We start from the raw sequence: 10,971 nt of genomic DNA, 5'->3' as shown, positions 1-10,971 counted from the left end.
TGATCACAATTTTTGATTCAAGTCAAAAATTGAATCACAATTTTTGATTCAAGTCAAAAATTGTTAGATTAAGGACTCACCCTTACAGAGAATGTGCTCTCCAAAATACATCAATTAAACACACAAAAATATTTACACCTTTCAAGAAAGGTGTGTGAGATCCAAAAGTTCAAATTGATGAGAAAAATTTGATCGTGTAGTGAAAAGTTTCAGAATTTGTTTTAATAACAAACAACAACACTATTGTTTCTGTGTTACTCTCTGTATATGAGAGTTGTGTTGGATCTGATTGTTCAGTGTTCAGCATGGCGATGGCTGAGGGATCAAAGCTGTTCCTTAGTTTGTTAGTTTTTGTCTTTATGGCTCTGAAATGTCTGCCTGAAGGTAGACGTTCAAACAGTGCATGACCTGGGTGAGATGGATCCTGAAGGATTTTCTTCGTGTTCCTGAGACTGTGGGAGCTGTGCAGTTCTTCAAGTGAGGGCAAAGGATGGCCGACTATCCTCTGGGTGACCTGTATAACCCTGTGGAGCTATTTCCTCTGTGCTACTGTGCAGCTGTGCTATACAGTTCTTCATGTAGCACAGTATGCTATCAAAAACCAGCTACAGGTCAGGGTGTTTGAAAATATCCCAGTACGTCCTGATGAAGCAGTCCTGCCTGTGGCCTGGTTTTGACTGTCTTTGTGCTGTTTGTAGCAATTTTACAAAGTGGGATGTGGCCGTGATCAAAAACAGTTATCAGTGGTCAGACTGGCCCGAGGTGTGGTTTAACCCTGTAGCCTGTTTGAGGTTGATTTTTTTTTTCACTCACGTTACTCTCATGTTTTAAACATCAGAATTTTTATGTTTCTATTTGTGTCTAACTGGATATTTTTCTGTGAACAGTTCCCAGTAAGCCCACTGTGACCCTGCAGCCATCCTGGACTCAGATATACAGCGGTGAGACAGTCACTGTCAGATGTGAGATTCAGGGAGGTGAAGGAGCTCAGTGGACGTATGAATGGAGAGCAGCCAAGTTAAACACACCTCCAACATCCAATGAATACAGAATCATCAGAGCTACTGAGTCTGACAGTGGAGGATACAGCTGCCGGGGCAGAAGGGACTATTTCTTCTCAGAGTGGAGTGATATCATCACACTGACTGTATCATGTAAGATCTTTCATCCAGAGTATCTAAATAAGGAAAAAGCACTTCTTCTTTCTTACAGCTTTATAACTGTCTTTCATGTTGGTCAGTAAAATGTTTAGTTTTTATTCCAACAACAAAAACCTGAACAGCAGCTTTTTATTCACAGTGAAGAGAACAAAACATATGAGAGTAACTTCTCTGCTGTGCAGCTCTAATACATGAAAGATGAAATGCAGAACAAATGCTGAATCTGTCTCAGCTGCTCCACCACATCCACTAAGAAACATTAAATCCACTGATTGTTCCTCATGTGTGTTTTTAACTTAGAAATGCAGCAAATTAAATATGAAAGATTAGTGTTGTGTTTGTGTGATAGTTGTACAGTTTGTTGTAGCTTCACCATTAAAGTTATGTGATATTTATTATTTACATATTTCCACCAAGTTATTTAAACTGGTTTGATTCAGTCATTGACTTTTGTTCTTTTTCTAAACTGAACTGCAGATAAACCAAAGGCCAAACTGAGAGCTGATAACACAGCTGTTCCAGTAGGGGGCAGTGTGACCCTGACCTGCTCTGTGAACCCATCATCATCATCTGGATGGAAATACTACTGGTACAGAGATGAGAAATCCTCTGAAGCCCTGACCACACAAGATGCAGTTTTCCACTCAAATGGACAAATCAGTGTCTCACAGGAAGGACTCTACAGGTGCAGAGGAGGAAGAGGAAACCCAGTTTACTACACAGAGGACAGCCAGTCAGTCAGGATTGGGGAAAACTGGTCAGTTTAACATGAAGTCAGATAAATTCCTGATTAAGGAGGAAGATGAAGAACAAAAGGCATTAACATTTTTGACATTCATGTGTTTTTATTGTACTTTCTTGAACAGTAACAGCCTCAAACAGGCCTGTTGTGACTCTGTATCCAAACTGGTCTGAGATATACAGAGGAGAGACGATCACTGTCAGATGTGAGATCCATGGAGGAGACACTGAGTGGGATTATGAGTGGGAAACAAACAGCATGATAAAAGCTCCAAATCAAAATGAATACAGGATTAGATCTGCTTCATCATCCAACAGTGGAAACTATCGCTGTAAGGGCAGAATGAAAAGTTCACAGCATGAAACAACAGAGTGGAGTGATTCAGTCACACTGACAGTTTCTGACAGTAAGTAGAGTCATAGTTCATTTAACCTGGAAATAGAAACAGTTTGTAAAAATGTGTTTTTATTAGTACATGTTGAGATATTTGACATGTTTAGATAGTCTCACTCTGAAAGTTCATCATAAATATTTGTGAGTCAACATTTTAGTGACATTGAATTCAGAGTTAAGAGACGAAACATTGAGAGCAAATCTTTGTTGAACAGATGAACCCCGTCCTGTCCTCACTGTGTCTCCATCATGGCTGAGTCCTGGAGCCTCAGTAACTCTGAACTGTGAGGTTGAACATCCGTCTGCAGGATGGAGCTTCTACTGGTATAAAGCTGTTCCTGATCTATCAGAGAAATCCTCCAGTTATGAGCTGCTACCTGATGGCAGTGGGACTGCACAGGACTCCTACATCATTCATGGACAGACACACACAGCAGGATATGTGTGCAGAGCTGGAAGAGGAGACCCAGAGTATCACACTGATCACAGTCGACCAAAGTTTGTCTGGTCTGCAGGTCAGATTGGTTCTCTCTCTTTTTTCAAGTAATGCAACAGCAAAAAAATGTAAATTGATGGGTTTTTTTTTTTTTTTTTTTTGGGGGGGGGGGGGGGTGGGGTTATCATTGAAGGTGAAAATTATACGAACACTGCGTCTTTTAACACTGACCTTTAAACATTAAAGCAAAAGAATATTTTCACTGTGATATTTTGAATCCCAACATCTGTGAGCTTTGTCTCTTCACTGCATGTTGTTTCCAGATGTTCATTCAGCAGCGTCTCTCACAGTGAGTCCTGACAGAGTGCAACACTTCACCTCTGACTCTGTCTCACTGACCTGTGAGGGAAACTTCACTGAGTGGAGAGTGAGGAAGTTCTCTGAGGACGGCCGACTGTACTCTGACTGTAGGAGAATGACTGGATCCACATGTGACATCAACACATCAAAGTCAGATACTGCAGTGTACTGGTGTGAGTCTGGATCAGGAGAGTTCAGCAGTGCAGTCAACATCACTGTACAGAGTATGTTATTATACATTTACTACTTGGATTTGGATGATTTAAACATCACATGAACATTTGTCCCAGCTTTGCTGTATGTGAAGTCATTTCATGTGGGAAAAATTGTAGTTTTTAAACATAGAAGATCAGATCTTCATGATGAACATTTGTACAATCTGTTCTTATTATTGTTTGTCAGCTCTTTCTAAAAGTGTGCAGCAGCTGATGTGACTGAAACAATTGTGTGTGATTGTGTCACAGATGATGGTAATGGTCCTATCCTGGTGAGTCCTGTTCATCCTGTGACTGAGGGAGCTTCTGTTAGTCTGAGCTGCAGTTTGAGAACACAAAAAATACTTTCCAATGTGTTTTTCTATCACAATGACAAACTTATTGAAAATGATCCCCGAGGGGAGCTGAAGATCTCTGCAGTGTCAAAGTCTGATGAAGGTTTCTACAAGTGTCAGTACTCAGGAAGAGAGTCAGCACAGAGCTGGATGTCAGTTAAAGGTGAGCAGGATCAAAAGATTTGATGGAGTTTTATAAACCAATGTTTATTTGTTTTTGTAGATGAGTTTAATGACTGAGAAGGAACGTTAGATTGTCTGATTTAAGTCTCAAAGTCACTTGGCTCTATTTTATAAATGTATTTATTCATAAGATTATAATTTATTAATAATTAATTTCTGTTTTGTGTTACAGTAACTGTGTCAGGAGCTGACAGCTCTTCATCTCCTGTGTGGTTGATTGTTGGACTGGTTTGTGGAGTCTCTCTCATTATTATTCTCCTGCTCTTGTTGTATCGCTGCAGACAGTCCAAGTGTAAGAGCCTCTTTTCTGTTATCTTTATTGTTATTATTATTAGTAGTAGTAGTATTAGTATTGATATTGACATTTCATTGAGTATCTGTCACAGTTAGTAAACTAAAACACAACTTTATCACAGAACTTAGAAAGTTATACAAATTAAAAAAACTAAGAAACCAAATTTCTACAAATCTTATTAAAACAAACTATGATGAAGGATGTGACAGTAAAGGAAGATTGAGACAGTCTATAAAACACAATATAATGAGATGATGGGAAACAGGTGGGAACACAGTGATAACTAATGCCCCTTTTCCATTAGTACAGGGGTGGGCAACTCCAGGCCTCGAGGACCGGTGTCCCTGCAGGTTTTAGATGTGTTTAGATGTGTCCTTGAACCAACACAGCTGATTTAAAAATTAGGTCCTCAACATGTCCTGAAGTTCTCCAGAGGTAACGAACTAATAATGTGATTCAGGTGTGTTGACCCAAGGTTAGATCTAAAACCTGCAGGAGACCGGCCCTCGGGGCCTGGAATTGCCCACCCCTGCATTAGTACCTACTTGGATCAACTCACAACTATTCGAATCGTATTGACTGGTTTTCTATTACAGTCAAGTACCACCTAATGTGTGTGGTCGTCCTAATAGCAACGTGGCTGAGCATCCTATGATGTAATGAGTATGCATCACACACACTACAATGAAGGTGGACGTTGAGGCGATGATAAACCTGCTGCTCAGTCTGCGAATTTTCGTCAGACTCTGGGACCACGATGTTGCTTTTGTAGCTGTTTTCCTCATTGTTGGGTTTCAAAAATGTCTGTTTTTATTTTCATCAACGAAATACTCTCATAAGTCATCAAGTGATGCCACTGACCAGCCAATCACTGGGATGCAGGCTGATAACGTCACATTTTGGGATTGCCTCGGATCGCCTTGAACTCCGGCTGAGTAAATACTGAAAAAGTACCTGGTAACAGGAACTATTACCTGGGCCCTATTTTAGGAAGCCGGTTTAGAAAACTCAGAGTGAAAAACGATACTCAGGGTTGAGTAACCCCGAACTGTCCAACTCGGAATATTCGGTTTCAGAAAGGCTGATAACAATTAGTTCAATCAACGTGGAGTTGCTTTAACCCCAAGTTAAGCGCGCGCACGAGGATACATAAAGCCCTGATTAGTGGAGCACAGATTAAGCGAGTCACCATGGAGACGGAGGGAAAGAAGGCGCGGTCAATGTATTTTACAGCGCTTGAGGCCGAAATTCTGATGGCAGCATATGCCGATAACATGCAAATTTTGCGGAAAAAAAGTAACACAGCCTCAGCTGCAAAAGAAAGGGAGCATGCATGGCAAGACCAAAGCCGACAGAGTCAATGCGTGAGTGTTAATTTAAACATTGATCTAGGGATTTCCACCCATTTAACACGTTATTTTATTATATTTTATTTTATTTTTTATTTCATACATTTTATTTTGTGATGTGATGTGAGTGCAGGTGCAACCCAACAGGCCCCAAACGTTCCTGGCAGCAAGTAAAAATGAAATATAAAAATATAGTCCAAACAGGTAAGGTGTAATTGTATTATGAGCCATAGTGCTTGGTCTGTTTGTCCGATGTAAATCAATTGCAGTTAGAGGCTACATTAATTTCCCCTCTGTAAGCACTTATTGAAATTATCTGAGCACATTCCAAGTACATATTTGCTTACTCTGTATGCTCAAATGTGACACGTTATAGCCACTAGAAAAAAAGCGGAGGCCCGAAAAACAGGTGGGGGTCCTCCACCACCACCACTCACAGAGGCTGAGCAGTTGGCTTCCACATTTGTGATAATGTTGGCAGCATCACATATGATCTTCACAGTGCAGAGAACACAAATTAGCATCCATTACTATAATGAAATAATTTGTTAGTTTGAAATGCTACAGGGAACTATGTACCTGTACATTAATGCTGTGGAAAGACTTCCTGTTCACATAGTCTCCTTCATTTACTGAAGGAGCAATGATTGGAATGTGAGTGCCATCTATACAGCCAATCACGCCTGGGAACCCTGAAAATAAATGTAAAATTTAAGTAGTAGTTCAAGTATCACCACATCATGAATTAAGTTTTGTTCATCCTGATACCTGCAATTTTGTGGCATCCCTCTTTGATAAATCTTGTGGGTCTATGACCGGGGAACACCACAAACGAGTACACGAGACGTTTCAGTGCAACTGTAACATTCCTGACTGCCCGACAGACGGTAGCCTTGGAAACGTGCTCAGCGTCACCAATATTATACAGAAAGCTCCCGTTTGCAAAAAACCGAAGTGCAATACAAATAATATGTACAGAACTGAGAGGGATGTCCGCGATGTGTCACATGAGCAATATTAGGCCTGAGGATGTTATTCAAATAAATTATAGATTGTGCTGAAAAACGGTGACGTTCACACAGGAAATCATCAGGAATGATAAAATGTCAGAACGCGCTCTAATCACTCTCTCCCGGCGGAGAGCTCTGCGAGAAATTTGGGCTTCAACATCTACTGGCTCTTCAAGGAAGGGACACGCCATGTCTGACACTTCCTACAGTCAGGTTTCTGACAAGAGGCGGAGAAAGTCAGGGTTAGTTGAAGGTAAACCTGCTAGGGGGCAGGTTAGCTTCACGGAGTGTGTCCGTCATAGTAACTCACTCAGAATTAATCTAAACTCACTTTGTGAAACCGAAACCCAGAAGTTGTCGTTAACTCAGGGTACTACTTACTCAGATTTTGCACTACTTCCCTGTGAAGATGATCGAATCCACAAAAGAAAAACATTTAATACATTTTTAAACTTTCAAAACTTTCCAGGCTTTTTTTCTACATTCTATATGTTTTGTGTACTCACACTTATTTCCAAAGTTTTCCAGTTCAATATTAGGTAATGACATCTGGGGGTTTTCTGCACCTGAAAGTTTCATGTTTAGTTACACAATTGTAAACCAATGACATGGTGCCAGTTTCCTTAAATTAATAGACTGTTTCATCTCTAGCTGCTCTGTGCTTTTCACATGATGTCCTGCACCAGTGTTTCAGTGGCTCACATATGAAAACACTGACACTTTCAAAGATAAGTGAAAAACAGAAAAAAACCTTTTAGAGAGTTTCATTAGTGTGTTTAAATCAACAACGGACTGTCAGATATTTTCAGAGCATGAACCCATCATGGTGTTACTGTTTGTGTTGTTCTGATATAAACAACAACATTTGTGGATTCTTTCAGTCGAGTTAAAGATACAATCAGGTTGTAAAATCCTGTTTTCACCATGGTTTTCAGGGTTTTCCATCAGGGCCCTATTTCAGGAAGCCGGTTTAGTGCAAAATCTGAGTAAGTATACCCTGAGTTAACGAAAACTCTGGGTTTTCGGTTTCACAAAGTGAGTTTAGATTAATTCTGAGTGAGTTACTATGACGACACACTCCGTGAAGCTAACCTGCCCCCTAGCAGGTTTACTTCAACTAACCCTGACTTTCTCCGCCTCTTTGTCAGAAACCTGACTGTAGGAAGTGTCAGACATGGCGTGTCCCTTCCTTGAAGAGCCAGTAGATGTTGAAGCCCAAATTCTCTGCAGAGCTCTCCGCCAGGAGAGAGTGATTAGAGCGCGTTTGGACATTTTATCATTTCCTGATGATCTCCTGTGTGAACGTTACCGTTTTTCAGCACATCTATAATTTATTTGAATAACATCCTCAGGCCTATATTGCTCATGTGAACATCGCGGACATCCTCTCAGTTCTGTTCATATTATTTGTATTGCACTTCGGTTTTTTGCAAACGGGAGCTTTCTGTATAATATTGGTGACGCTGAGCCGTTTCCAGGCTCCGTCTGTCGGGCAGTCAGGATGTTACAGTTGCACTGAAACGTCTCGTGTACTCGTTTGTGGTGTTCCCCGGTATAGACCCACAAGATTTTCAAAGAGGGATGCCACAAAATTGCAGGTATCAGGATGAACAAAACTTAATTCATGATGTGGTGATACTTGAACTACTACTTAAATTTTACATTTATTTTCAGGGTTCCCAGGCGTGATTGGCTGTATAGATGGCACTCACATTCCAATCATTGCTCCTTCAGTAAATGAGGAGACTATGTGAACAGGAAGTCTTTCCACAGCATTAATGTACAGTACATGTTCCCTGTAGCATTTCAAACTAACAAATTTTTCATTATATAATGGATGCTAATTTGTGTTCTCTGCACTGTGAAGATCATTGTGATGCTGCCACATTATCACAAATGTGGAAGCCAACTGCTCAGCCTCTGGAGTGGTGGTGGTGGAGGACCCCACCTGTTTTTCGGGCCTCCGCTTTTTTTCTAGTGGCTATAACGTGTCACATTTGAGCTACAGAGTAAGCAAATATGTACTTGGAATGTGCTCGATAATTTCAATAAGTGCTTACCGAGGGGAAATTAATGTAGCCTCTAACTGCAATTGATTTACATCGGACAAACAGACCAAGCACTATGGCTCATAATACATTACACTTACTGTTTGGACTATATTTTATTTTCATTTTTACTTGCGCAGGAACGTTTGGGGCCTGTTGGGTTGCACGCACTCACATCACATCACAAAATAAAATGTATGAAATAAAAAATAAAATAAAATATATAAAATAACGTGTTAAATGGGTGGAAATCCCTAGATCAATGTTTAAATTAACATCACGCATTGACTCTGTCGGCTTGTTTTGCCATGCATGCTCCCTTTCTTTTGCAGCTGAGGCTGTGTTACTTTTTTTCCGCAAAATTTGCATGTTATCGGCATATGCTGCCATCAGAATTCTGGCCTCAAGCGCTGTAAGATACATTGACCGCGCCTTCTTTCCCTCCGTCTCCATGGTGACTCGCTTAATCTGTGCTCCACTAATCAGGCTTTATGTATCCTCGTCGCGCGCGCTTAACTTGGGGTTAAGCCAACTCGCGCTTGAATGAACTAATTGTTATCAGCCTTTCTGAAACCGATATTCGCAGTTGGACAGTTCGGGTTACTCACCCTGAGTTCGTTTTTTCACTCTGAGTTTTCTAAACCGGCTTCCTAAAATAGGGCCCAGTCATAGTTCCTGTTTCCAGGTACTTTTCAGTATTTACTCAGCCGGAGTTCCAGGCGATCCGAGGCGATCCCAAAATATGACGTCATCAGCCTGCATCCCAGTGATTGGCTGCTCAGTGGCATCACTTGATGACTTATGAGAGTATTTCGTTGATGAAAATAAAAAGAGCCATTTTTGAAAACCAGCATGAGGAAACAGCTACAAAGCAACATCTGGTCCCCGACTCTGACGAAAATTCACAGATTGAGCAGCAGGTTTATCATCGCCTCAACGTCCACCTTCCTTGTATGTGTGTGTGACGCATACTAATTACGTCACAGATGCTAGCCACGTTGCTATTAGGACGACCACACACATGGTGGACTTTATTGTAATAGAAACCAGTCAACCCGTTGTTGAGTTGATCCAAGTAGGTACTAATGCAGGGGTGGGACATTCCAGGCCCCGAGGGCCGGTGTCCTGCAGGTTTTAGATCTCACCTGGGTCAACACACCTGAATCACATTTAGTTCGTTACCTCTGGAGAAGTTCAGGACATGTTGAGACCTAATTTTTAAATCAGCTGTGTTGGTTCAAGGACACATCTAAACACATCTAAAACCTGCAGGGACACCGGTCCTCGCGGCCTGGAGTTGCCCACCCTGTACTAATGGAAAAGGGGCATTAGTTATCACTGTGTTCCCACCTGTTTCCCATCATCTCATTATCCTGTGTTTTATAGACTGCCTCAAACTTCCTTTACTGTCAAATCCTTCATCATAGTTTGTTTTTAATAAGATTTGCAGAAATTTGGTTTCCTAGTTTTTTTTATTTGGATAACTTTCTAGGTTCTGTGATAAGTTGGTTATGGTGTTTACTAACCGTGACAGATACTCAATGAAATGTCATATCAATACTAATACTACTACTACTAATAATAATACAATAAAGATAACAGAAAAGAGGCTCTTACACTTGGAATGGTCTGCAGCGATACAACAGAGCAGGAGAATATATGAGAGAGACTCCACAAACCAGTCCAACCATCAACCACCACAGGAGATGAAGAGCTGTCAGCTCCTGACACAGTTACTGTAACACAAAACAGAAATTAATTATTAATAATTATAATCTTATAAATAAATGCATTTATAAATGAGCCAAGTGACTTTGAGACTTAAATCAGACATCTAACGTTCCTTCTCAGTCATTAAACTCATCTACAAAAACAAATACATTGGTTTATAAAAACTCCATCAAATCTTTTGATCCTGCTCACCTTAACTGACATCCAGCTCTGTGCTGACTCTCTTCCTGAGTACTGACACTTGTTGAAACCTTCATCAGACTTTGACACTGCAGAGATCTTCAGCTCCCCTCGGGGATCATTTTCAAGTTGTCATGTGATGAAAAAACATTGGAAAGTATTTTTGTGTTCTCAAACTGCAGCTCAGACTAACAGAAGCTCCCTCAGTCACAGGATGAACAGGACTCACCAGGATGGCCATTACCATCATCTGTGACACAATCACACACAATTGTTCAGTCACATCAGCTGCTGCACACTTTAGAGAGAGCTGACAAAACAATAATAAGAACAGATTGTACAAATGTTCATCATGAAGATCTGATCTTCTATTTTTAAAAAACTACAATTTTTCCCACTGAAATGACTTCACATACAGCAAAGCTGGGACAATGTTCATGTGATGTTTTAAATCATCCAAATCCAAGTCAGTAAATGTATAATAACATACTCTTGTACAGTGATTTGACTGCACTGCTGAACTCTCCTGCTCCA

The 10,971-nt window shown here is 40.6% G+C and overlaps 1 protein-coding gene across 1 annotated transcript; it reads left to right on the top strand.

Annotated features, from left to right (window-relative positions):
• Nucleotides 1-305: 305 nt before the first annotated feature.
• Nucleotides 306-4,390, top strand: LOC120722840 (Fc receptor-like protein 5). The gene is made up of 6 exons (XM_040013979.1): nucleotides 306-384; nucleotides 990-1,154; nucleotides 2,511-2,810; nucleotides 3,055-3,315; nucleotides 3,556-3,804; nucleotides 3,997-4,390. Exons 1-6 carry the CDS (start codon nucleotides 306-308, stop codon nucleotides 4,212-4,214), a joined length of 1,272 nt encoding a protein of 423 aa, XP_039869913.1. The 3' UTR covers nucleotides 4,215-4,390.
• Nucleotides 4,391-10,971: the final 6,581 nt, after the last annotated feature.

The sequence above is a fragment of the Simochromis diagramma genome, unplaced genomic scaffold (assembly GCF_900408965.1).
Source record: "Simochromis diagramma unplaced genomic scaffold, fSimDia1.1 OVJJ01000163.1, whole genome shotgun sequence".
In the NCBI taxonomy this organism is placed as follows: domain Eukaryota; kingdom Metazoa; phylum Chordata; class Actinopteri; order Cichliformes; family Cichlidae; genus Simochromis; species Simochromis diagramma.
This window is presented reverse-complemented; position numbering and strand designations above follow the sequence as displayed.